Raw genomic sequence first — 27,165 nt, 5'->3', positions numbered from 1 at the left:
TATGAAATCTGGCAAATGGATAACAAAACTGCAATCCTTAATGGATTTATTAAAGAAGAGTTGTATATGATGCAACCAGAAGGTTTTGTCAATCCTAAAGGTGCTAATAAAATGTGCAAGCTCTAGCGATCCATCTATGGACTGGTGCAAGCATCTCGGAGTTGGAATATACGCTTTGATGAGTTGATCAAAGCATATAGTTTTATACAAACTTGCGGTGAAGCTTGTATTTACAAGAAAGTGGGTGGAAGCACTACAGCCTTTCTGATAAGTATATGTGAATGACATATTGTTGATTGGAAATGATGTAGAATTTTCTGGAAAGCATAAACGGAGTGTTTGAAAGGAGTTTTTCAATGAAAGACCTCGATGAAGCTGCTTACACATTGAGTATCAAAATCTATAGAGATAGATCAAGAACGCTTGATAAGTTTTTTCAATGAGTACATACCTTGACAAGTTTTTGAAATAGTTTAAAATGGAACAGTCAAAGAAAGAGTTCTTGCCTGTGTTACAAGGTGTGAAATTGAGTAAGACTCAAAGCCCGACCACGGCAGAAGATAGAAAGAGAATGAAAGTTATTCCCTATGCCTCAGCCATAGGTTCTATAAAGTATGACATGCTGTGTACCAGACCTATTGTATACCCTGCCTGAGTTTGGCAAGGGAGTACAATAGTGATCTAGGAGTAGATCACTGGACATTGGTCAAAATAATCCTTAGTGGAATAAAGATATGTTTCTCGGTTATGGAGGTGACAAAAAGGTTCATCATAAAGGGTTACGTCGATGCAAGTTTTGGCACTGATCCGGATGACTCTAAATCTCAATCTGGATACATATTGAAAGTGGGAGCAATTAGCTAGAGTAGCTCCGTGCAGAGCATTGTTGACATAGAAATTTGCAAAATACATACGGATCTGAATTTGGCAGACCCATTGACTAAACTTCTCTCACAAGCAAAACATGATCACACCTTAGTACTCTTTGGGTGTTAATCACATGGCGATGTGAACTAGATTATTGACTCTAGTAAACCCTTTGGGTGTTGGTCACATGACGATGTGAACTATGGATATTAATCACATGGTGATGTGAACTATTGGTGTTAAATCACATGGCGATGTGAACTAGATTATTGACTCTAGTGCAAGTGGGAGACTGAAGGAGATATGCCCTAGAGGCAATAATAAAGTTATTATTTATTTCCTTATTTCATGATAAATGTTTATTATTCATGCTAGAATTGTATTAACCGGAAACTTAGTACATGTGTGAATACATAGACAAACAGAGTGTCACTAGTATGCCTCTACTTGACTAGCTCGTTGAATCAAAGATGGTTAAGTTTCCTAGCCATAGACATGAGTTGTCATTTGATTAACGGGATCACATCATTAGAGAATGATGTGATTGACTTGACCCATTTCGTTAGCTTAGCACTTGATCGTTTAGTATGTTGCTATTGCTTTCTTCATGACTTACACATGTTCCTATGACTATGAGATTATGCAACTCCCGAATACCGGAGGAACACTTTGTGTGCTACCAAACATCACAACATAACTGGGTGATTATAAATGTGCTCTACAGGTGTTTCCGATGGTGTTTGTTTGAATTGACATAGATCAAGAATAGGATTTGTCACTCCAATTGTCGGAGAGGTATCTCTGGGCCCTCTCGGTAATGCACATCACTAGAAGCCTTGCAAGCAATGTGACTAATGAGTTAGTCACGGGATGATGCACTACGGAACGAGTAAAGAGACTTGCCGGTAACGAGATTGAGCTAGGTATTGAGATACTGACGATCGAATCTCGGACAAGTAACATACCGATGACAAAGGGAACAACGTATGTTGTTATGCGGTTTGACCGATAAAGACCTTCGTAGAATATGTAGGAACCAATACGAGCATCCAGGTTCCGCTATTGGTTATTGACGGGAGACGTGTCTCGGTCATGTCTACATAGTTCTCGAACCCGTAGGGTCCGCACGCTTAAAGTTCGGTGACGATCGGTATTATGAGTTTATGTCTTTTGATGTACCGAAGGTAGTTCGGAGTCCTGGATGAGATCGGGGACATGACGAGGAGTCTCGAAATGGTCGAGATGTAAAGATCAATATATTGGACGACTATATTCGGACATCGGAAAGGTTCCGAGTGATTCGGGTATTTTTCGGAGTACCGGAGAGTTACGGGAATTCACCGGGGAGTGTAATGGGCTTATTGGGCCTTAGTGGAGAAGAGGAGGGGCGGCCAGGGCAGGCCGCCCGCCCCCTCTCCCTCTAGTCTGAATTGGACAAGGATGGGGGGCGCCCCCCTTTCCTTCCTCCTCTCTCCTTCCCTTCCCCCTTCTCCTACTCCTACTGGGAAAGAAGGAGTCCTACTCCCGGTGGGAGTAGGACTCCCCCCTTGGCGCGCCCTCCTCCTTGGCCGGCCGCCTCCCCCCTAGCTTCTTTATATACGGGGGGGGGGGGGGGGCAGGGGGCACCCCAAGGACACAACAATTGATCATTGATCTTTTAGCCGTGTGCGGTGCCCCCCTCCACCATAATCCACCTCGGTCATATCGTAGCGGTGCTTAGGCGAAGCCCTGCGTCGGTAACTTCATCAACACCGTCACCACGCCGTCGTGCTGACGAAGCTCTTTCCCGAAGCTCTACTGGATCGTGAGTTCGCGGGACGTCACCGAACTGAACGTGTGCTGAACGCGGAGGTGTCGTACGTTCGGTACTGAGGATCGGTCGATCGTGAAGACGTACGACTACATCAACCGCGTTGTCATAACACTTCCGCTTACGGCCTACGAGGGTACGTAGACATCACTCTCCCCTTTTGTTGCCATGCATCGCCATGATCTTGCGTGTGCGTAGGAATTTTTTTGAAATTACTACGTTCCTCAACACCCCTAGCGTTCTTTTGCTGAAAGCGGCCGCGGGTGATGTTACAACCTTCATCGGTGGATGCTACAACCATCAATGGCAGGAGCTACAAGCAGCGATGACGAGATGGAAAGCCGTGGCCATGGAGTCGATTTGCTGGGACGGGGGCACGACGGTGATGGCGGAGCTGCAACGACGGCTGGTGGTGGAGATGCGACGGTGTGCCGCGGTGCTGCAACCACGCAGCGGTCGGGGGAGCTGCAATGGCGACCTCAGACACGACGACCACCTCGGGGACGACGACGGCAACCTCACGCGCGACGACGGTGAGCGGCGACAGCGAGGCGGGCGATTGCGACAGCGCGGCCGGCGGTGCTTCGTAGTCGCGCATCCATGGCGACCCCAACGGGCTCGCTCCTCTCTATGTGTGCTGAAGGCGAGGATAATAAGGTAAGAAAAAGGTAGAAGAGGAGCTGCGATCTGACAGTCTCTCGCGGCCAGATCGGGCAGCTGGGGATAGACCGGCCGAAACTTTCGGCCGGCGCAACGTGCGCCCAGTGCTGGCCACTTTGAAATGGGTGAACAATTCCCCAATCGATAACAATCCCTAAACCCCCGCCTCTCGCCTTCTCCCCTTCCCCTCGACTCACCTTCTTCCTCGCAAGCTCTGCTCTACCAATGGCCCCGAGCCGGAGACCCAAACCGTCTCCCAACGCCCACCCTGAACCGCCAACCGGAGTCCCGAAATCGATCCACTCCGCTGGGCTCATGCAGGCGGCGCAGCGCATCCACCGAGTCCGGGCCAACCTCCGGCTCCACGGCCCGCCCGCGCCGCCCACGAGGCCGGCCTCCGCGAGCTGGGCCTCCTCGACTTCGTCCGCCTCGACCTCCCCTCCTCCGGCGCCCCGCGCCCCGACCTCGTCGCCGAGCTCAACGCCAACCACAGATCCGTCAACTTCGATCTCGAGTCGAGCTCCGTCCGCGACGCCAGGATCGATCTCTCCATCGGCGCGTTCGCGGAGGCGCTCCGCCTCCCATGGCCGCCTACTGAATCCCCCCCGGCCGGCGGCGTGGGCCTCGCCGTCGAGTCCGCCGCGGCGGTGGCGTTCGCGAAGGTGTACGTCATGGCGCATATAGAAGCTGCTGTCAGCAGGAAGCAACGTCACCTGCGGAGCGATTTGTTACCTAATTTGGAGTGGGGCGGCGGCCATGGGGTTAACTGGGCGACTCTGATATGGTGTGAAGCGAGGGACGAGATGGCACACCTGGTTCAGAGGGACAGGAGTGACCATGACTGCTACTATGGCGCATACCTGCAAAGGCTCATTTGGTGGCAGAGGCCAGACCTCTTCCAGTTGCCGCTGGAGCCCGGCGCATCGCGCGCCCAACAGCAACAGGCAATTCGCACCAACCAATCAGCTTCCGATGAGATCCAAACGCTCCGCTCGGAACTGCTGCTCAAGATACATCAGGTTGAAGTGAGATCCAAGCAGATCGATTTGGCATTAGAGAAGATCGACGCCGCCTCCAAGGCCATCGATGCGACGTCCAAGAAATTTGATGCGATATCCAAGCAGCTGGATGCGAGATCAAAGCAGCTGGATGCAAGGTCGGAGCAGCTTGGTGTGATACCTGAACCAAACATTGAGCAAGAAGGGGACGCTCACGCGCTCAAGCAGGTGCTGGCTGCCAAGGAGAAAAAAAGAAACGATGACTTGCAAGACGCTTGGAATGCTCGGAAAGTGCTGATGTTGGTAAGTGAGAAACCAGTACACTTCTTTTTTCACAAGGAAAAATCAAATAAATGAAAAGTGGTTTCTGGCGTGTATGCATTTTGATACAATTGCATCACATTTCGTTATATTTATGACCAAGTTGGTCAATCTTCTTTGCAGGCCTTGCCCTCGGATAAGTCTACAAATGCGCGTGCACATATAGGTGTCAGATGGATGGGTGAGCTTGACCCAAGAGCGTTTGCAAATGCTTGCAGCAAAAATGCAGCACAACAGGATGCACAAGTTAATTATGATACTCTTTGCTCCAAGTGGCAAGATGAAATTGCGAACCCAAATTGGCGCCCGTATAGGGTATTCACTGTTGATGGTAAAGAGACGGTATGTAGGCTGTAGAATATCTCAGCTACCATTCCTAGTTTCCTAGCTTTGGTAGTTTCTATTTTGTAACCTTGAGTCATCTGTAATACAAAATATATTCTGATCAATTCTGCACATTACATCTATCATTCAATTCCATCTGGTTTTGCAAACAGTTTCTTTCTTTTTATCTACTCGCAAATATTTCCATGATTCATCTGATAGTGCATACTTACTTTGGCATAGAGAATTCTCTCCAAGGATGACACCAAGCTTCAGAAGTTAAAAGAAGAGCATGGTCAAGAAATCTACGCCTTGGTAACAAATGCACTGCTTGAGATCAACGAGTACGACCCCTGCTGCCGCGTAGGTGTACCAGAGCTGTGGAACAAGAAGGATGGTCGAAGAGCAACACTGGAAGAAACCATCCAGTTTGTCCTTGAACAGAAGCAGTCAAACAAGAGGAAGCGCTGAGCCCACTTACGATTTATCTGTGATCTAGGGTGCTGCTGCTTTTGGTTGCCATAAAACTATTCGCACCTTGAACTTTAGACATAGTGTAATCATAGTGCTAGTGGACTGTTTCAAGGTATCAGCGGTTTACTGTTTCTTAGCCTTGACCCCCTTTTGTCGGCTAAGTCGATCGAGCTTAGCTGGATTTTCCTATTGTAGCGTTCGCATGGATGCTAGTACTAATCTAAAATGTTGATTTGCTCCTCATCTTTTGTGAATATGGTGTGTGCCCTCAGGACCTCCTGTAGGTATGCTTCTGTCCTGTGTGTGTGCTTTTTTCTTGGTAAGAAAGTTCCTCTGTCACTGAGAGAGAGATACAACTGCCTCATGGACCTGAGAATTGATCATGGATAAGCAGCAGGACATAGGTAAAATGAAGGTCCTGTGGCAAGAATTTTTAGATGATCTGCAAGAAATAATGCTGCTTAATTTAGCACCGCTAATAGGTGTAAGCTTTCCACGTGCTCGCTTATTGTCAAAGCAATGGAGGCTGATTGCAGGTATCTGTTTTGTGTACATATGCTCGTTTTATTTACTTACTCGGCTGGTTGGGTGTGTTACTTCCAGCAAGTGATTTCATTGCTTTGATGTAACAGGGAAAGTAAACTTCCGTAGCTGCCCTTCTGCTTGCTATATATCAACTCTTATTTTTTACTTGCAAAGGTTTGAGTTGGTGGCATCACCTGTTCACCACCTTTTCGTTCTCGCAATGAAATGTACGCATGAGACAACGCAATGCATGCCCTCCAGCTGTATCAAATAAAAATAATTTTATTACCGCGGATTGGCTTCAAATAGTTGGTATTTTGGGCTGTGTTTATGTGTTCTGGAGAAGTAGGATTCATAATTCAAATGTTTTACGGTGTGCCTATATGCTTAATCATGGTTTGTTGTTGGAACTGCGATAAGGTGTCACTGCTTTGTGCATAGTTGTAATCTTGAATATTCCATTCCGGCGTTTTACACCGGTAATGTCCTGTGAATGACCACCATCCAAGCGGGCATGTAGTAACATGTTGAACAAATCTACACTTTGGTAACAAAGGCTCTGCTTCCAGTAGGAGAGCAGAGCAACTATATGCTCTCATGTGCGGATGGGTTTCAGTTCAGTGTTTGGCTCCATTGGATGACAGGCGGTGACTAGCTGCTGGTTGACACATTTTGTGTCCGTGGGGCATACCCTCGTTTTGCTGGTCATAATTGGGTTTGGATGCCACAACATGGCCATTTTCTTCGCGTTGCTGCGGTCGGAGACAATGCCGAGTTTGTATTCTTGGATTATGCAACATATGGTGTTGTCCTTTATGTTCATCTGAGGAGCAGGGTGGTTGAGAAGGTGTATGAGCATGCACAGTATGAACATGGTATCAGCAACATACACATCTCTCCGTTTATGATGATCTGGCTGCCTATTTTCCCTGCACCGGACGATGGGCATGATAAGAGCTATGATCCCAGTGTGTTTGATCTTTGTAATACCGTCACTAGGTACGACTTCTCTAATGAAAAGCTATGTTTTTCTGATGAGGTATGGAAATGGAGGAACAGTCAAATATTATTCAGATGGGTTTGATTGCATTGCATCTCAACTAACAAATTGATGCCATTTTACTTTGTTCATTTTCTTTAGTTTCTGTCATTACTCTGTAATTGACATGTGTAGTTCTATCTGCTATTTGGCAAATAAGTATGAGCAATAGGCTCTTGGCTGGTGCTTGGTTCCGAGTTTGTTTACAGATATTAAGCTTAGCAATTCAAATGTTTAGACTTCTGTTCATTTCACTGAAAAATAAAATCTGAAGTTTGCAGAAGTGTATTGCAAGTTATCCAGCAGAACTACACTGAGACTGAGCCTTCTAAGATTGACCACAGTGTGTATAAGATATTGCCTATATAAGTACTTCTCACTAATGAATATTATGTGGCAATGATTAGCAGAGACGGCCAAACACAACTGGAAGAAAATAACGGGAGGTACAGCTTGTGACAAGAAAGCTTCATTTTGTGTTCTAGGCAATCTCAAATAACAAGAAAAGGTACGCGTGTTGGATGTTATTTGTGATACCCATTTCTTCACATTTAGATTAATTCTATTTTGCAATTTTTATGTCCACAGAACTATAATCCATCCATCGTTGCTGGTTCACCAGTCTGAAGGATAGTGGCATGGTTTTGATATCCGTCCCCGTCGGCCCTCGTCCGGTTTATGATTCGGATACCTACAGATGCATTAGACAAAGGTGTTTTTACCCAATGGCATCCTGAGAAAAATGTGATGCATGAATGTCCACAACACCACACCAATGGTATTCCTTGTCATTCACAATGGTAAAAAGTCTAAAAACAGGCAATTAGAGTGGATCCAATCCTAGCCTATCAGGAGCCTAATGGATTATCGACTCTAATCCATTAGGGTTTGGCAAGCATTCAGCAGAGCTAGGAGTCTAACCTTGAACCTGTGTGCCGATATTTTGTCTGTCCTTTTACACTTTTGTAGTCACTGCAGAATATCATTACAACACAACTGATAGAACAATGTTAGGCTCACTGAAGATAAAAGTTGATTAATCGACTCACACAGGTCAGGTCTATTCTCACATTTATTGCTATTTGCTCCTGAGAAACTGGATGCAGATAGATTTTCACAAGAAAATTTTGTAGTCTAAACCTCGCCTGCTAGTTTTTTTAATTAGTTTTGATGGAAAAGAGAATTTGGAATTTTGGATTGTGTTTGACTAATTTCTGGAAGAGTGGGTTCTTGATATTTACTCTTTCTATTTTTCACTAAATAACTTTGAGAAATTTTTAGTTTTAAAGAAAAAGCGTCTACCTAGGCTGCGCTTGGCATTGCAGTGGATTATTCATTTGTCCAGTAATTTTTAACCACTTTAATGTTTGTTTAAACCTTTTTTCGTATACTTGTGTTGCTATTTATTCATGGCAGGTCACAAAGTAAGTATACATCACAATACAATGCAATTCAGTAACCGCAAAACCTAATGGGTTTAGATAGTATAATTAATAGAAGGTCCAAGGATATTTAGGTCAAAATTAATCTCTTTCTTATTCTACATTTTTTTCGGCAATTCCTTCCCTATCACTAAGAAAGTAATAAATACACGTCTTTTAAGTATACAAGTATTTTTCACTATCAAGTTTCCATGCTAGCTAGTTTGATAGTGTAGTGCGATCTTGGTATCAATGCAGAAGAATTGGACGGTTTTTATTGGTAAGTTTACCCTTTGTATAAACGATCTGATGCTTTTAGGAAGGCTCTACATAATTGGCTGGATGAGGTTGTAAAGGTTTATGCGGAGAAGGATGGATTTGCATGGGGTAAACTCTTGAGGGTGAGAGCTAAATTCTCTATGTAGTTTGAGGATTTTTCCTTCGTTCTTCTCCGGAAGACGAGGAAGGGACTTGGTTTGATAGAGAGAGATATTTGAGAACGATCAGGGCAGTCTTTATTTGTAAGTTTATACACATATTTATCAAAAGCACTGTTTTGTCCTAACTCCTTCTGTAAAGAAATATAAAAATATTTAGATCACTAATTTTTTTAACAAGTCTCCTTTTGTGCAATGACAAATTCATGAAAGCGCAAGTGTATACTCCCTCCGTCCCATAATATAAAAGCATTAGTGCTAAAAACACTCTTGTATTACGGAACAGAGGGAGTATATATGTGTGTGAATGAAAAATCCATAGAAAAAGTTACGATCTTCAGTGACTAAAATATGATCTAGAAAGGAGAAAAAACAGTTAAATAGTACAAAGCGAAGCGCAAATCCATTTCTGCACCCGAGCTCATTTGCACCAAGCTGTTGGAAAAAATCAAAAGAAATACTAGAAAAATTTAAAAAAATCTAATTTTTTTTATGTGGTAGACAATTTCATGCGTGAGCTGCGCTCCAATTTTCATATCATTTGGATATCTGAGCAGCTCTCGAAAAAAAACAAATTGGGGGTCTGTAATTTTTTTTACTGTTCATGTACTGTTTTGGCCCGATTTGTCTTTTTGCTGAGAGCTTCTCAGATGTCCAAATGATTTGAAATTTAGAGCGGGCCTCACGCATCAAATTTTCTACCGCCAAAATAATTTGAATTTTTCTAGTTTTTTTTATGAATTATTTTTTAACTAAGTGCAGATAAGTCTGGGCATCAAAACGCTGTACTCGAAGCGAAGACCTTTTTCCTTTTGAGAGGATGAAGCGAAGTCCCATAATAGTATACTCCCTCCGTCCCAATATACTCCATTTGCCTCCGCCGCCTTCTGGATCATTTCCTCAAAAAAATTAGGGTTCCTTCACCTTTCGATGTTGCTGCCGGTCCGCTTTGTCTCCGGTGGCCTTAGGGTCATGGAGGCGCTGTGGATCCTGGCCCTTGCCAGCGGGAGGGCTCCATTTAGATATTTCTTAAATTTTTATTAGAGTTGATGTCCTATTCAGAAAGGCGAGACGACGGCGACTCCCTGAAAATGGAATAAGGTTCTCCCCCACCTAGCCCCCATTTCGGTGATGCGTCTAGCATTGTCGATGGGCGTGTGAAGATGTGTGTCCAATGGATTTGTCTTTAGTGGATCTGATCTGGTCATCGTTCGTCTACGTTTGTGTGTGTTCAGGTTGGATCATTTCAATCTACGCTACTCTTCGTTGTCGGCGGTTGATGTTCTGATGCATTGGTCCTACAGGGCCTTAGCACGACGACTTTCTGACTGTCTACTATAATAAGTTTACCCGGCTCCAGTAAGGAAGGAGTTCGCTTCAGTGCCTGTAGTTGTCGTTAGGTGGTCTTTGGATCTGGACGTAATTTTACCACAAGATGAATAAATCGGAACTTTTCTTGCAAAAAAATTAATACACTCCATCAAAAATTTTTTATAAAAAAAGGTTTAAAATGGGCGCACCTCTGCTTGCTGAAAATATCGTCACATTCTGCTCTGCTCCCACACCGAAGAAACCAACCCCTCTCCCTCTCCCTCTGCAAAAATCCCCCAAAACACATGGACGGCGATAGGCGGCCTCCGGCGGCGGCCGCGGCCGCATCGGCGGCATCGGTCCTCGGCGACGACGACCTGCTCCGCGAGATCCTGCTCCGCCTCGGCTTCCCCACCTGCCTCGTCCGCGCAGCCCTCGTCTGCAAGCGGTGGCTCCTCCACGCCTCCGACCCGGCCTTCCTCCGCCGCTTCCGCGAGCGCAACCCGCCCCGCCTCCTCGGCTTCTGCCTCCGCTGCCCTGACGGGTATTCTTTCGTGCCGCTGCCACAGCCCCCGGAGCTCGCCGTCCCCATACGCCGGGCGACCTCCTCCTGCGCCGCCGCCTTCGCCATCAAAATCCATCGAATCAAGCACTGCCGGAACGGCCGCCTCATCACCAACTACTTCGACGGCTGCACACATCATCATGCCATCATGGCGCCGCTGCTGCACGGGGAATCCGCAACCGCCCTCCCGCCGATCCCGCTACACTCCCGTGACTGGGCCAGGCGCGCTCAAGTGAGATTCTTTGAGATGTTCCTACCCGAGGATGGGGGCCTCCACGGCATCACCTTGCTGCATCTCTGGATGGTTGGGCGAAAAATCTATGCGGAGGTGTGCGTCCTGAGATCCAGCGGTTGGGGCGTCCCTGCCACCGCAGAGATGGAGCTCCCTGCTCAAAGGTATGACGAAGGCTTCCTTGATGACATGCTACCACCCGTCCTTGGCAAGGTCTTCATGGTGACCACCTCTGGGACTGGGTACGCCCTGGGCCTAGATTTGGCGACGGCGAGCTTTTTCACCCTTGAGCTCCCAGTTGGAGTGCAGAGCAACTATAAGCTCTCATGTGCGGAGGATTCTGGGCTCTATCTTGTCAGTGCAGACGGGTTTCAGCTCAGTGTGTGGCTCCATCCGATGATCGGTGACGACGATGGTGGAGCCAACTGGAGGCTGGTAGACACATTTTGTGTCCATGAGACATGCACACGTCTTGTGGATCGTTATTGGGTGCCCCTTTATAATTTTATTGCTGTTGATTTTGTCGGGGACAATGCCGAGTTTGTGATCTTGTATCATCCAGCAAGCTGCATTTTCTTTTATGTTCATCTCAGGAACAGGGTGGTTGAGAAGGTGTATCAGAGGCCGACGCCTACGGCTATCACTCCGGTCTATGGCCGCTTCCATATCTCTCCTGTTATGATGACCTGGCCGCCTATCTTTCCGACACTGAACAAAGGACATGATCAAGAGGAATGACCCTCCTGTGTTTGATCTTTGTAATATCATCACCGAGTATGACTTCTGCTGTATAGGAGGGTATGTACTTTAAGTTATTACTCTTCCTAGAAGACTGGATATTGCAGTCATGTATGTTGGATACTAAGAACCTCTGTTCATTTCAATAAAAAAGCCTCCCTGAAGTTCGCCGAAGTGTATTGCATCATATCCCGCAGAACTGCACTGAATCTTTTAAGCTTCAACGCAGTCTGTATAAGATATTGCCTATATGAAGACTTGCTGGTAACGGTTGGTGGTGCATAAAAACGTTTGAATATGGCATTTCAAATAATTACCTATGATGTGTTTATAGAAAACTTCAGAGCATCTACCTCTGATGCGTTTGACATTGCAAGGAATTACCTGTTTGTCTAATAACTTTTTGTCTACTTTGATACCTGTTTAACACATTTTTGTCTACTGTTGCTATTTTTTCATAGCAGATAACAAAGATGTTCTACATTGCAATGCAGTTGATCTTCTTTTCATTCTACATCCTTTTCACTAATTTTGATCCCTATCACGGAGAAAGTATGAGGTAGGTTGGGGCTTTCGCGCGCAACAAAGTTTTTCCAATATCAAGTTTGTGCGCAACTGTCACCGACAATGTGGCTACTTTGAAAGTGTCCTAGGATCCTGATATCCATGTAGAGGATTAAAGCAGTTTCCATTGGAATTTTTTCACCCATGTTTGTTGAAAACACCATCGGAGTCGTGATGGCGTAGCATATCATCGTATCCTGAACTGGGTTTTCTTCGCAAGTGGTACCTCCTTGGTGGAATGACGAAATCATGAAAGCAAAAGGAGAACTTGTCATGTATATATACATGTGAAATTCCATGAAAACCGTCTCATGCTGAACTCAAGTTCTTAAAGGTTACAAGTTCTTACAGTATTTCTTAAAAAAAGAAGCAGTAGTTAAGAAAGAGGTTAAAGTGGGGCTTCTGCTTGCCACATCATTGGTAAAAAGTTCCTCCAGTTGGTATGAAGATTCAGTGACTTTATAGCTCCTTTACAATGCAAATTTGTAGATTTTTTTTTGAGAGGGCAAATGTGTAGATTTTGGTGTACTGCAGTCATGCAACTTAGATCTTAAGAACCTCTGTTCATTTTTCACTAAAAAGATAGAAGGCAGACAACCTGGTCCATGGACACAACTTGTACCCATTTTGTTTTCCCTGTACAGAGAAACTATAGATCTTGTAAGTACGAACTGCAACGTACTTTCATACATATATATCCTTAATAACAATGTTCTTCTCCTACTCCTGTGATACTCTTTTTTGACCCTGTCACAATAATGCGCAAAAACCATATATCCTTGTTGTAAACTATTAAGTGCATAACATGTGTATCCTTTGATTTTAAGATAACTCAAGTGAGACAGATGCAAATAAACAAATTAAGATTGGTCGCTGTTTTCATGAAAATATCTTCAGTTACATTTTAAGATAAATTCTCTTCCTGATCAACAAAAAACTAACAGGCATGGCTACATGGCTGCTCCCACATGGCATGCGGAAAGATTAATTAAGTTGGATTGGAATTATACAAAATTCTTATTTGCAGGAGGGTGGCCTGTGGGAGCTGTCATGTGGCCCAGGCCTGTCAGTTTTTGTGATTAGTTTGATGGCAAAGAGAATTTGGATTGTGCAATATATATATATATATATATATATATATATATATATATATATATATATATATATATATATCTTGCCTATATAACTATGGCTATGTGATGAAATTCCTAAGAGCATTTTGTGTGACTAATGCCCTGAAGAGTGGATTCCTCCATATTTACTCTTTTCTTTTTAACTAAATAGTTCAGAGAAGTTTTATTGTTTCTAGAAAACTTCAGAGCACCTACCTATGACGCGTAATTACTTGTTTGGCCAATAATTTTCTTGTCTACTTTCATATCTTTAACCCATTTTCGTCTACTTTTGTAGCAGATAGCAAAAAGGTTCTACATTGCAAAGTGGTTGATCTTTTCATTCCACATCCTTTTCACTAAATGCTTACGCAACAAGGTTACTCCAATATCAAGTTGCCGCACAACCATCACCAACAATTAATATGGCTAGTTTGAAAGTTTTCGTAGAATCATATCCATGTAGAGCACGAAGCAGTTCTCATTGGAATTTTTTTTACCCATATTTGTTGAAACGCCGTCGGAGTCATGATGGCATAGCGTATCATCGTTTCCTGAACTGGGTTTCTTGCCAAGTGGTAGATCCTTCGTGGAATGACAAAATCATGAAAGCAAAAGGACAACTTTTTTTCTTTCTAAAAAGGAGGATAAAACCCCCAGCCTCCGCATCACTCTTATGCACACAAGCAAAAGGAGAACTTGTAGTACATAAGGAGATGAAATTTCCATTAAAACCGTTTCATGCTGAACTCAAGTCCTTACAGTTTGGTGTCTACAAACCTTTATTTAGCCATGAAGCGCAGAGCTAGAACACTAGTTAAGTAAAGGTTAAAGTGGGGCCTCTGTTTGCCGCGTCATTGCTAAAAATACTCTTTTACGATGAGATCTGTTCTAGATGTTGGTTACATGGTACTTTGGATGTAATTTGGGGGCTAACTTGTTGGTACCGAAGTTGAGTGACAGGCTAAAGAATTTCAGTGTCAAGTGCTAGAGAATTTCAGTGATGTGCTATAGAATTTCAGTGTAATCTTTAGTTTTTGCCTTATGCAATCAGTTCAGTTTTTTCTTCGGTAATCAGCTCAAGTGCTTGCCGTTTTATGCTACACAATTGTTCAAAGTTTCCTTCTGTAATCGGTTCAGCTTTTGCCTTTATAATCTGCTCAAAATGTTACAGTTTTATTATGCTACAGAATAGAAGTGCTCGCAGTTTACTTTTATCGTAACTACAATGCTGAAAGAGGCTAATTTAGAATTGTTGAAAATTTGTTTGTGTTCAAGTGATGTTGTGTTATGATACATAATAGAATCGTTTGCAGTTTGTTGCTTCCATAACCGATGGATCGGAGCTGGTGGACGCCCGAATCGGCAGCGGCGGCGAAAATGGGTTGGGGGAGGTGTGTGCTACGGTTTGGGGGCGCGGCGCCAACATTATAGCCGACAGTGGTTGAATCAGGCGGCGCGCCGGCGTTCGGCCATTCCTGTGGGAGGTGAGTGGTTGCTCATTTATCATGAGACTTACCCTAGTTGGAGGAAAAGTAGGGAAGTGAGGCCAAATCGTGGAGGTGGGGGGAGTCATACTTTTGGGAAAATACGGTGTCAGGGATAGGGATCTGGTAGAAGCGATCTAATCCCTTAAAACAAAAATGTTGCCCTCAAATATAACTTTTGAAGAATACACTAGAGATGCCATAGTAGAATTGTTTGCAGTTTTGTTGCTTTTCCTGTAAGTGAAAGAGACCAAGTCTTTTTGATCACCACATCCTCAACGAGCGCTTTGCTGCCGCCCCCGAGAGAGGGGGGGGGGGGCTGAAGGGAACCTTAGCTGCCATCGCCGCTCCCCGACCCTCCTTCCTCTTGCTCCCCCACTGTCATCAGAGGAAGTCTGTGAGCAAAGCTCGTCCAGCAGACGGTGGTGGTGGGCTCGCATCCTTCCTCCTCAAAGGGGCCTTCGGCTGTTCTCGCGATGATGTCCTTGGATCTTGGATGCCTTGCATAGGCAGAGCCTGGGTGCTGGGCAGTGGCTCCAGGGGCCTTCGCTGTGGCTGCGGGGCAAGTTGGTGATAGGCAGTGGACGGTGGATTAGGGCTTCCCCTACCTAGATCCGTCTTGCCGTGGGTGGGTTTGGCTCGGGCGTCGGTAGTTGTGTTAGCGTTTGGTGGTTGCACAACTCTCTTTCTCGCAGAGTGCTTAGCGGTAAGGTGTAGCGAAGTTCTGGAGGCGATGGTGGTCGGCCAGGGGTCCTGGGCTTGCCCTACCTGGATTTGGATCTAGCCAGCGTGGCTTGGTCCGTGGCTGCCGGCAAGCGTGGTGACATTGGGCCTCGGCGACTGTTGGACACCATGGTGGTCCAGGCGGTAGCGCCAACAGCTCAACGTTGGGGTGCTGACCATTTCCAAGTTCCAACGGCGATGTTGGTGGGGTGCAATGATGTGGCTTCATCGGTGAGGTGCTGGGATGGTGGCGGAGCGAACCAACATGGATGGCCTGCCCCATTTCCGTTGGGCAGGGATGCATGTGTGCGATGACTTAGATGAAAGTCCTGCCCACCTTCGATTGGTGCCAGCGGTGACGGCGCATGTGGGTGTCGTCCCCTCCTTGGAGGCGTCGATGTGGTGTGGCGGCACCTCACTCTCCCTCACTTGGTTGGTTGTCTCCCGCATTAAAATCTAGGTTCAGTTTCAGATTGGCAATGGTGGTGTCATTGCTTTGTTGGGAGCATTATTTGTGGAGACATGAGTTGGAGGTTCTATATTGTATTCCTTTGGTGCCCGCCGTTGTTCTAGATTGTTCGGCCACTATTCTAGAGTGCTTGTGAAGGGTGCTAGGTACGTCATTGCGGGTGAGTTCAATACGATGACTTTCTTGGAGTTATTTGAGTCTCAGCACCCACCTTTCAACTCTTTTAGGCAATCATGGTGGTTGGTGCGTCCGCAAGGATAGTTCGTTTGGAGTTATTGCTCTTTGGAGGTAATCGGCGTTGGTCGAAACACGACTTTGTTGGTCTGTTTGCGACATGCTCTGATGGGTTGGAGTTGTATTGTGTGCCTTTGAGTTTGAATGGTGTTTGCTTCTCATCGGCTGTGGTGCCTTCTATAAAACTACGGTATGCAATTCGCGTGCTCTAAAAATACAAGTCTGAAGATTTATTTTTTATTTTTTGCCTTTGCCTCATCTCTGCCGTCAGATCTGGATTGGACGGCAGATGTGGTGGGCTTAGTTCTGCAGCGTGTATGGACGGCAGAGGGCGACTCTGCAAAGTCACCAGATCTGCGACGGAAATCCTTCTCCGTCTCAAAATCCCCCAAAACATGGACGGCTACAGGCGGGCTCCGCCGCCGGCGGCGGCAGCCGCATCGGCGGCATCAGTGCTCGGCGACGACGATCTCCTCCGCGAGATCTTCATCCGCCTCGGCTTCCCCAACTGCCTCGTCCGCGCCGCCCTCGTCTCCCAGCGGTGGCTCCTCAACGCCTCCGACCCGGCCTTCCTCCGCCGCTTCCGCGAGCGCAACCCGCCCCGCGTCCTCGGCGTCTGCGCCGGCTACTCGGTGAGACCGTTCAAGTTCGTGCCGCTCCCACAGCCCCCGGAGCTCGCCGCCCTCTCGCGGCGCGCGGCCTCCTCCTGCGCCTACGCCTTTGCCCGAGGAGGCCAGCGCATCGAGCACTGCCGGAACGGCCGCCTCATCGTCGAGTCCCTCCGCAAGGGAACATTCAAGCACTCCGTCCTCGCGCCGCTGCTCTACGGGGAGCCCGAGGCGGTCCTCCCACCGATCCCGCCGCCCCGCCGTCATCCGCAGGAGCTCACTCAAGGGTCATTCACTCAGATTTTCCTGCCCGAGGACGGGGGGCGCGAAGGCATCACCTTGGTGAATCTGTGGAAGGTCCAGCGAGAAGTCCGTGCGGAGGTCTACGTGCTGGGAGCCGCCGGATGGGGCGTCCCTACCACCGCCATCACAGAGATAGAGCTCCAGTATGCCGCAACCTTCTTTGCAAAAATGCTACCGCCCGTCCATGGTAAGGTCTTCGTGGTGACCGGCTTTGGGTACACCCTGGGTCTAGATTTGGCCACGGCAACGTTCGTGATGCTACAACTACCAGCTGGAGTGCGTTACAATTACATGCTCTCATCTGCGGAGGGTTCCGGGATCTATCTTGTCACTGTGGACCGGTTTCAGCTCAGCGTGTGGCTCCATCGGATGGCAGGCGACAACCATGGTGCAGGTGGCTGGCTCTTGGTGGACACGTTTTCTGTTCTCGAGGCATGCGCACGTCTTGCGGGTGACAGTTGGGTGCCTTGTGAATATCTTAATGTTGCCGCTGTCGGAGACAATGCCGACTTTGTGTTCTTGGATCATCCATCAAGCGGTGTTATCTTTTATGTTCATCTCAGTAGCAGGGTGGTTAAGATGGTGTATCAGAGGACGGCAGATGAACATGAGTGTAGAAGTGTGGCTGTACGCATCTCTCCTGTTATGACAATCTGGCCGCCTATATTCCCAGCACTGAACATAGGACATGATCAAGAGGTATGATCCCTATGTGTTTGATATCTTTAATATCATCACTGAGTATGACTTCTGTAATATAGGAAGGTATGCACTTTCAGTTATTTCTCTTCCTATAACACTAGATGTTGCAGTCATGTATGTTGGTTCTTAAGAACCTCTTATTCATTTCGATAAAAAACCCTGAAGTTTGCAGAAGTGTATTGCAAGATATCCTAAGAACTTTGGTGTGTAAACTTCTTTTCATTTCAATAAAAAACCTTGAGGATATAGATATTGCAAGATATTGAGCTTAGCGATTCAAATGTGTAAACTTTGGTGTGCCGCAGTCATGTAAATTAGATCTTAAGACCCTCTGTTCATTTCACTATACAAATTGAAGGTACTATATAAACCTGTACCCCTTTCATTTTCCATGTATGAAGAAACTATAGATCTTGTATATAAGTACTACTTTCCATACCTATATCCTTAATAACAATGTTCTCCTACTCAAGTGGTTTTGTTGTTGTTGCTTTTTTAAGCCTGTCAGACAGTTAAGCAAACAGTATATCCCTGCTGTAAATATTACTCGCATACCTTATATCCTTCTGATTTAAGATAATTGATTGAAGTGAGACAGATGCAAATAAACAACTAAGATTTGTGACTGTTTTCCAGAAAATGTCTTCAATTAGATTCTCCAATTTGTGATCAGGTCCCAGAGCTTGAAGCTGTAAATAATTATTCAAAATACAGATATGGATATGACAAGTCTTAGTAGCCTACTCCTGAAATTACATACTTACGTAGTGGAAATTCCTACTGATTGGTAGATCTCCCTGCTGCGAACACCTGCAGAGCTTTGTATGGTTAAGCAATAGATAACCCAAGAGCAGTCCAATTCCATAAAAGGGGAAACTCTTATACATGACTGGAATTTCTGATGTGTTTAGTAACATGTGGAAGATGTATTGGGAAATTACATTTTCTTTGGCAGTGTGGTTAGTGGTGTTTATAGCATTATAAGAAGTGGTCATGTATCTATGGCAGTGGCCATGGTCATCTATCTATGGGTAGTGCCCTTGTGCCTGACAGTTTTATAGCTCATCCACTGGCTTATCAGCATTTCACATGCACTTTAAGCTCAGTTTTGGTATATTGAATAGGTTCAGAAAATTCATCCCATCCCCTTCTGCATGCTTTTATAAGTGATAGTGCACCTGAATCCGTTCAAAACGTAGAGTCCAATTTTTTTATAAGCTATCAAATTTTCATGATATGTTAAGAAGTATATGCTCTACTGAAGTGCCCAATTGATGGTGTCTCAACAGGTCAGGTTAATGAGGATGTTGAGCATATATTTCTACATTTGGCAAGTTCAGTAGTTCAGTACATAGATGGGAATGGTATTAGACATTTAGACTCATTGCAAAAATGATGATATGCAGTTAAAGCCCTCCCTATTGGTACTTCAGATCATAAGGGTGATCATAGCTGCTGCTACTTCCTTATGAGTTTTGCACTCCAGTTCTGTTACTTTCAACAACTGTTTTATTATGAACTAACTGAAAGCATGTATTCGTTTTATTCAGCTGGTAGCATACAACCTTGTCGCGCTTCTCATACAAAAGCAACTAATGTGTGGCCGTTTTGCTCTTGGGTCTGAAGTTGCTGACCTTTGCTTCTCCGCGCAGGGGATTGTTAGGGCTGTCAGATCTCTCGACAGAAGATGACCCGAGTGTTCGAAGGCAGCTGACCAGGGCCATCGGGAGGCTCGAGGTGGTCCTGCAGCAGCTGATCCTGGCCTCCAACTCTATAAGGTGAGACCGAGCTCGAAGCAAAACTCGAGGACGCGGTTAGTAAGATCAAGAGGGATGTGCAGTGCCCGCCATGTATGCTATATCTGCTCTGCTCTTGTTCTTGGCCTTTGACTGATTTACCTTCACATGGACGGAGCGTTGTAGCTTGTGCAGCAACTAAAAATCTAGGTAAATTGATTAGTGTTGGACTGTTGGTCCAAGGATGAGCAACTTGTACTCTGTACTCATTCTTTTCCCTGTACACAAAAATTTATAGTTGTATGTGAAATTCAGATTTGTGGAGCATGAGTGGGTGTAAGAGGGCATGTTGTTGCTCTTCGATGTTGTTGCTCTTCGATTTCACTCGAGATATCAGACATTCGACATTTCTGTACAAATCATTGGTTCACCGTCATTACGACTTCCACAAAAAACGTAGTGGCCCTCGCGTGCTGCTGCCGAAAGACGCTGCCCATGCCAAAAGAAGTGGCCCTAAAGCTTCATTTTTCTATTTTAATTTTTTTGACATTTTTAATTCATGAACATTTCTTGAAAATTGTGAACATTTTTAAAACTTATGAACACTTTTAAAATTCTTGAATATTTTTTAAAATTCATGAACATTTTTAAGTACATCAATATTTTAAAGTTTATAAATAATTTTAAAGTTTGTGAACTTTATTTCAGTTTTTTTTGAAATCCATGTGTTTTTAATTCTCAAACATTTTCTGAAAAATCATGTTTTTTCTAGTATGCAACATTTTAAAAATAAAAGTATTAAAAAAAAAATCTGTGAACATCTTTTGGTTAACCGAAAAAATTCAAATAAAAAGGATTGCCAGCCTTTTATCATATAGCAATGGACCGATCAAAAATATACAAAGTGAGCAAGAGGTTTGTGGGCGGGCCCATGTGAATGTTATAACAACAATTCCATGATTTTTTAGCGTGGAATAGTAGCCCCAACCGTAAGGGGCTCACACTCCGAGCCAGCACCGAGGGCAAAATGTATAAGGACACCACCACACACCGAACAACTCCGCTATCCTTTCAGAATAAATACCGTCTTCAACAGCACCCCGGGACGATAAATGAAAAAAAGAATAAACACAGCCATAACATAATTAAAACCCAGTCAACACAGATAAAATCAAAATGAAGCAATTGACCGCAACAACTTGCCCAACTTTCATGAACATTCATGTTTGTAGTGTACGCAGCAGATGGCCTGATGGGCCTAACTTTCATGTAGCAGCCACTGCCTTCCGCACACTCTCGTGGCCGTGCTCACGCCTCGAACCCAACCAGATCGGAGCCGCGCCGGCCTGCCGCCGCCGCCGCCGCCGGCTTCTTCTCCAATCGGCAGGGATCTCCCTGCGTCGCGCCGCGGCGGAGTGCCGGGCCTGGGACCGGTCTGTCTTGGCGCCGGGGACGGGAGAGGAGCAGCGCCGGCGACCGGAGTGGGGGAAGGAGCCGCGCACATCGGAGACGCGGCCTACATCCATTCTTCCCCGCGACGGCGACGCCGGAGAGCGAAAGCGGTGGCAGGCTCCGCTGACGAAGCTCCGGTAAGAAGGCAGGTGCACTACAGCTGAAATATCACTTGGCATGAATGAAGATTAAGGGGACTTCAAACTATTGTAGTGTAGCACACCACAGCATAGAACACACAACTTCAAACTATATTTACTTGGATTCTGTATTTTAGCTCATTTGAGATCTCAACTCATCAGTGCTATCATGAATAGGCCCTAGTAATTAATTGATTGCTCGCCGCTTGGTGCCCTACTAATTAACCTGTTCCACACATCCATGGTTCGATTAGGTCGGTCGGCCTGAGGTGGGGTGGGGCGCAGCTAATCTTGCCGAAAAATCGGGGATTCAACTGAAGATAATATGCCTCACGTCGAGGGTGCTGGTGCAATTCCTATTGGTGGTGGTGAAGTGGGGTTCGCGAAGCTGCAGGGTGAGGATTTTGAGTACTACATGCAGACCTACTCGATCATGCTGGGCCGCAACAGCAAGAAATCGACGGTGGATGTCGATCTTTCCAGCCTTGGTGGGGGCATGAACATCTCGCGCCACCATGCACGGATATTCTACGACTTCCAGCACCGCCGCTTCACGCTCGATGTCATCGGGAAGAACGGCTGCCTTGTTGAGGGTGTCCTGCATCTCCCTGGGAATCCTCCTCTTAAGCTTGACTCGCAGGACCTCCTTCAGATTGGGGACAAGAAGTTTTACTTCCTCCTGCCTACAAGGTCTATCTTTGCCTCGCTTGCCGCTGCTCGACAAGCCCCTTTTATTCCGTCACATATCGCACCGCCATCGTATGTGCAGCCAGGGCACCCTCGTGTGTCCGATTTCCATGACGGCCTCCCTGAAGGTGATTATGGCCGGGACAGTGATGACATTGGGAATGGTGTCAGTGCAAGTGGAATGAATGGCAAGCTGAAGAGAGCCAAAAAGTCTCCGGGAGATTTAGACATCTATGGTGGGCACATAATCAATGTTGAACCAATAGGAACAATCGGCGAGGGTGATACATAATCCTTGCTCTGCATTTTTACTGTGTATACTTTCCCTTCCTTGTCGTCTTGTTTCTCTTCTGAAAAATATTTAGAGCTGATGATGATTTTGCTTGTTCAGTCACTCAATCTGGCTGTACGCGTTATTTGCATGTTTCAACTCATGGCTACAAAGTAAGATAATGTTGATATTGCGACATTACATATTAGAGGTAGATATGCACATTATAACACAGATGTAATGTTGCGGAAATATCCCTTAAGCAACTCTCACCATATGTTTACTGCAAGTACACATACATTATTAGTTGCTATTGCAAGTGGTGTTATGTAAGAACATGATGCTTTATATCTGAATTGGCACATCATGATGTGTGAACATAACTGCATCTCTTATGTTTTTACCTTTTATAGGAGAAAAAGAGTAGCAGAGATGCAGTTATATTCGCACATCGAAAGATGCACACCAAGATGCTTCAATCTGAATGTCTTCCACACCTTCCAATCTTAGTTTCTAGGGAGAAATTAAGTACATTATCTATGATATTTCTATCACTGAAGCAGCCGACATACTATCAAGAATTATGAATTAGGAAATGGTATGATGCATGTTTTAGAAGCTGTTAGTGACCTTTGTTCTTGTTTCCAGACTTCCAGCTATGGACCTTTGGAGTTCTGTCCAGTGAAAGACCAAACTCATTATCTTTTACCATGCGCAGGGAAATATATTTGTTTGATCTGACCTGAACTTGCTTCTTTTTGTGTGTGCAGACAATAGACCAGAAATAAGGTTGAGGGGTGACCGGGATGTGGACAACCAGCACATCCTTCAATTGGAAGAGAAGGAAGTCGTGTCATCTGTTGCGACTGTGTTATCTGACCTTTGTGGTCCTGGACAATATATGCCTATGAGAAAACTTCACACAGAGGTTTGTCATGGAAAAACACACATATTTCCTACCCAACTTCTATCCTGAAGCTAAAGTACGCCTAACTTAATTAGTCTTGCTCTGGCCTGGAAAAGTTAAATATACTGAAAGTAGTTCACTGTGTTTATACATTGATTGATGGGATGGTCATCACAATTTATGACACTAAAAAAAGTCTTCCTGATTCAAAAGAATAATAATGCAAACTGCATACTGAGAATATCGTCTGCGGATGGAAGTCAGGTGCTAGCATCCCTGCCTGTGTAATATAGCTTAGTTGTAGCCTGTAGGTGTATGTACTATGATGTGGAAGGTTTCAGTGAAGGATAGAAAAAATGCGACCTCCTCTTGCTCGTCCGTGCCACCACCACGCGGTGGGTGGGTGGGCAGCCCTCTCCACCCCCACCCTCCTCAGTCACGCCGCCGGGCGAAGCCTGGTTGCAATGGGCTGCGGCAGGGCTCTCCTTCCTCCTCATGCAGTCCCCGCGGTGCAAGGTGCTATCGGCTGGCAGTGGCGCTGTGCTGTGCGTGGAGCACTGCGGCGGAGCTGTGCGGGCGCGCTTAGAGCCGCGACGGCTACACGGTGGGTGGCCCGTCCGTGGTGGCCAGAAGTGGTGCCACGGTCATTCGGGAGGCACGGGCAGCTCCCCCGATGGCGTGCGTAGCTCCGGCGTCCAGTATCTTGCAGGATCTAGGGTTTCGTCGGTAGTGGGTGGCGTCTAGTATCTTGCACAATCTAGGGTTTCGCCGGTAGCGGGCCTCGCCATTGTTCCTTAGTCAGATCCGAACGGCTGGATCTGGCCCGTGGAGGTCAGCTACTCAGGCGGTCCGCTTCGGGTGGGTGCCACCCCGGCATTGCATGGTGGGCCAGCCTGCGAAGTGATGCTGGTTAGAGCCGATGATCCTCATTCCCGTCCATGGCGGGGCTGGATCCAAAGGGGATCTGGCACCCATAGCAATTTGTCCTCTGCTCGTGGGTCAACATCTGTGTTGGCTGGCCCTGACTGTGGTGGAGCTACGACACGACGGTTCCGCCCTTGCATTGTCTGTCTGAAGGTGCTTGCTTTTCGGCGGCCTGGTGCCCTAACGATGATGGTGTGTCTCTCCTGGATGCCAGGGCGGTGACCCTGGATGTTGAGGCTACATAGTTGGCTCTGCGGCGAGCAGTGTTGCAGTAGTGGTGGCGTCTCCTTTTGGGCTATGAGGATAGCAAAGGGAGGGGTAGCGGGTGATCCTAGTGTCGTTGTGGCTTTGGTGGTGGCGGCTCCCTGGTCTCGATCTTGAGGCCTTGCGCTAGTGGCAGCGGTGCCCTCCTCGCGGATCGTGTCGCAACTTTGGCTCCGCAGGTGGCACTTGTGAGGGTCCTAGCAAAAGCTCCGCGCTCGAGCGCTGCCGAGTGCCTACGAGTGTCGCTTCCTTCATGGATGCATTGTTGTGGGTCCCCTCTCGATGCAAGGGCTCCGGGTGAAAAGTGAAAACCCTAGTCCGTCCTTTTGGGCTCGACTCTGTCGCTTGGCGTCATCACCATCTTGAGGGTGTCAGTGCGGAGCCCTGGTCCCTTTTGGTTGCAACTGGCCAGCGGCTTCGGGCATGCCTTGTCCCGGACTTGTAGCATCCTCGACTTTGGCGTGGGATGGTCTAGTGATCTCCTGTCATTTACAGTGTCTCCGTGGTATCTGTACTCGGTCCTTGCTATCTCCTAGCAGGAGCTGAGCTCCATGGCCCGGAACAAGGAGGCTATCTCAAGTTCTCAACGGCGAGTTGGCCCACTATGGTGTACGGTGGTTTCTCAAAGTGGTGAGGGTCCAGTCCTATTCAGTAGTCTTGGCTGTCTTTTGTTCGGTGTTGCGTCTCCTGTTTTCACGCTCGAAGTGGGGTAAGGTGCACTTGTGCCCTTGCTCAGGTGCCATACTATTTTTCTTTTGACCTGCTTGTATGAGGGTTTCCTTACCACGTTGTATCGGTTTGGCTGTTTGGCTTATATATATAAAGCTGGGCGAAAGCCTGTTTCAAGAGAGGTGTATGTACCATAACTTGTCAAAACTATCATATAAATCCAAAGGCAGTTAATTTTAGGCTCTTAGGCTTTAAGCCTGTTAATGCATGACTCTGCCTGCTAGCATCCTTCACTTGTCACTCCAAACATGTTTTGTGCTGAATCTTGTCGCTTCGTTTTTGTGGAGCCATGACTCGCTACGGACGATTTTATACTGATATTTACATTTTTCTTCTACAATTAGTGGGAAAGACTTGCAAGTATATCCTGTGGTAGCTATCCTGGAAAACTTCATTTTTCATTAATTAATCATGTCACATACTGGGATATCCCTCCTATTCTGTATCATGTCACAACACAATTATTATGATGATATTATTATTATTATTATTATTATTATTATTATTATTATTATTGCCATTTCACTATAAATTCAGAGTACTTGTTCTCCTTTTTTCTGGCAATTTCCCTTTTCTTCACTCACCCAGCCATGTAAAAGATTAGCAATGAAGCATGATCAGACTATTTTTACACAGTTACAATCATTGTACATGCAAAGTCTTATACTTGTTTGTCTACTCGCAGCTTGTGGACCGGTTTGGCAACGTCTGGCACCACACCAGGGTGCGGAAGTACCTGACCTGGGAGGAGTGGTCGCCAATTATAGCCAAGGGGAGGCCATGGTTCGGGCTGCTGGAGCTGCTCAGGAAGCACCCGGAGCACTTCGTCATCAACACAAAATGGAAGGGCAGGGCGATCTCGGAGTTCGTTTCGCTGGTTTCCTTGCTCTCCTAGACGGAACCAGACCAGCAAGGCTGTGTCTAAGCTTTTCTTGTGTTTCGTTTCGCACCTGTAGTGTAGTTTCCAGAAGGCCGGGTGGTGTCCTGATTTGTGTATGAGAGAGCAATCAGTTAGATGGAATTGCTGTGATGCATTGTATCCCGAGTTTCTCTGTCTTAGCTCTGTAGTGTTGAGAATGTTGTGTGGAAACTTAGACTTTTAAGTGGTATTCAGTTCATATCTTTTCATATTTGAACTACAGAACTTAGCATGTCCTTATGGCCGGACACGGCAGCCTGTCGCAGTGAGGCGGTGGCCCACTGATGCTTGGACCATGGTGCAATGCCACAGTGGCTCCCAGCAGCAGCAGCCAGCATGGTGCACTGTATCCTGAGTAATCTTTTTTTTTTAGAGCAACAAGCTTATATTGTCAAGTGAACATGGTTACAGACTTACAGTCATGTTGGATGCAATGTTACATGAATAAAACAGAACCCAGGAAGGACCTTAATAGTCTGGATCAGTTTGAATTTGTTAATACTAGCAAGATGCCCGTGCATTGCACGGAACATCAAGATGCATTTTTTTACAAAACACCTGTTGTGATTGACCCATGCGGGAGTAATCCCATGTGTAAAAACTAATGATATCTCGAGAAACAGGAGAGATAAGGTGAGGAGGAGTGGGGCGTGGTGGTGATTGATGGTCGGACTGAGCGGAGGCATGGGGATGGACGACGCCGATAGTGGCCACCATGCTAGATTGTTCTAGAGAATTCCTTTTTTAATTGCTCAACAATGAGGTTGTGGGAGATAAGGATGAACGAGGGAAGGGCTTATCTGCAAATGTGGAGAGAGGTGCGGGTATCTTTTTGCAAAATTGCCATCGTTTGCTTTCTATCCGTCAGATATAGATCTGACGGTCTATATTGCAAGATGGCAGACACACAATCATCACCAACTCGGTTTTTTATAAGAGTAGAGATGAGCTGCTTTGTGGTAATATGAGCTGCCATATGGGCACCTCTTTTTTGGAAGAATAGGCATCCATCCTTCAGACTCACTCACAGCAAGGTCCAAGGCTTCAGGGGTGAAAGCAACGAGGACCAGGAGGCTTCCAATGAGGAGGAGCAGCAATGCGCGGCAAAATATTTTGTTTCGACTGTTTCAGAATACAATCTGAACAGAAAATGGAGAACATAACAGTGTAGGAAACCCTGAATTTGCACGTCTTAAATCCTCCACTGCCTCT

At 46.1% G+C, this 27,165-nt stretch overlaps 4 protein-coding genes across 5 annotated transcripts; all 4 read left to right on the top strand.

Annotated features, from left to right (window-relative positions):
• The first annotated feature begins 3,277 nt into the window (after positions 1–3,277).
• LOC120976044 (uncharacterized) lies at positions 3,278–5,695 on the top strand. The gene is made up of 4 exons (XM_040402838.2): positions 3,278–3,334; positions 3,610–4,638; positions 4,780–4,998; positions 5,224–5,695. Exons 1-4 carry the CDS (start codon positions 3,278–3,280, stop codon positions 5,449–5,451), a joined length of 1,533 nt encoding a protein of 510 aa, XP_040258772.1. The 3' UTR covers positions 5,452–5,695.
• Positions 5,696–10,416: 4,721 nt separating this feature from the next.
• LOC109744133 (uncharacterized) lies at positions 10,417–11,896 on the top strand. The gene has a single exon (XM_020303232.4). The coding sequence runs from the start codon at positions 10,493–10,495 to the stop codon at positions 11,720–11,722; it is 1,230 nt and encodes a 409-aa protein (XP_020158821.1). The 5' UTR covers positions 10,417–10,492; the 3' UTR covers positions 11,723–11,896.
• Positions 11,897–16,645: 4,749 nt separating this feature from the next.
• On the top strand, positions 16,646–19,987 carry LOC109744134 (uncharacterized). The gene is made up of 2 exons (XM_020303234.4): positions 16,646–17,921; positions 19,577–19,987. The coding sequence occupies exons 1-2, from the start codon at positions 16,707–16,709 to the stop codon at positions 19,613–19,615; spliced, it is 1,254 nt and encodes a 417-aa protein (XP_020158823.1). The 5' UTR covers positions 16,646–16,706; the 3' UTR covers positions 19,616–19,987.
• A 910-nt stretch (positions 19,988–20,897) lies between these two features.
• Positions 20,898–26,178, top strand: LOC109744135 (FHA domain-containing protein FHA2). Of its 2 annotated transcripts, none has more exons than XM_020303237.4 (4): positions 20,898–21,249; positions 21,507–22,175; positions 22,981–23,138; positions 25,720–26,178. In XM_020303237.4, the coding sequence occupies exons 2-4, from the start codon at positions 21,578–21,580 to the stop codon at positions 25,927–25,929; spliced, it is 966 nt and encodes a 321-aa protein (XP_020158826.1). In that variant the 5' UTR covers positions 20,898–21,249; positions 21,507–21,577; the 3' UTR covers positions 25,930–26,178. The 2 variants fall into 2 exon arrangements, with proteins under 2 accessions (XP_020158826.1, XP_020158824.1); XM_020303235.4 differs by having other exon boundaries at positions 20,901–21,249; positions 21,507–22,220.
• The last annotated feature ends 987 nt before the right edge of the window (positions 26,179–27,165 follow it).

This window comes from Aegilops tauschii, chromosome 3, assembly GCF_002575655.3.
Source record: "Aegilops tauschii subsp. strangulata cultivar AL8/78 chromosome 3, Aet v6.0, whole genome shotgun sequence".
Classification (NCBI taxonomy): domain Eukaryota; kingdom Viridiplantae; phylum Streptophyta; class Magnoliopsida; order Poales; family Poaceae; genus Aegilops; species Aegilops tauschii.
Note: the sequence above shows the minus strand (reverse complement) of the source record. Positions and strands in the feature narration are given on the sequence as shown.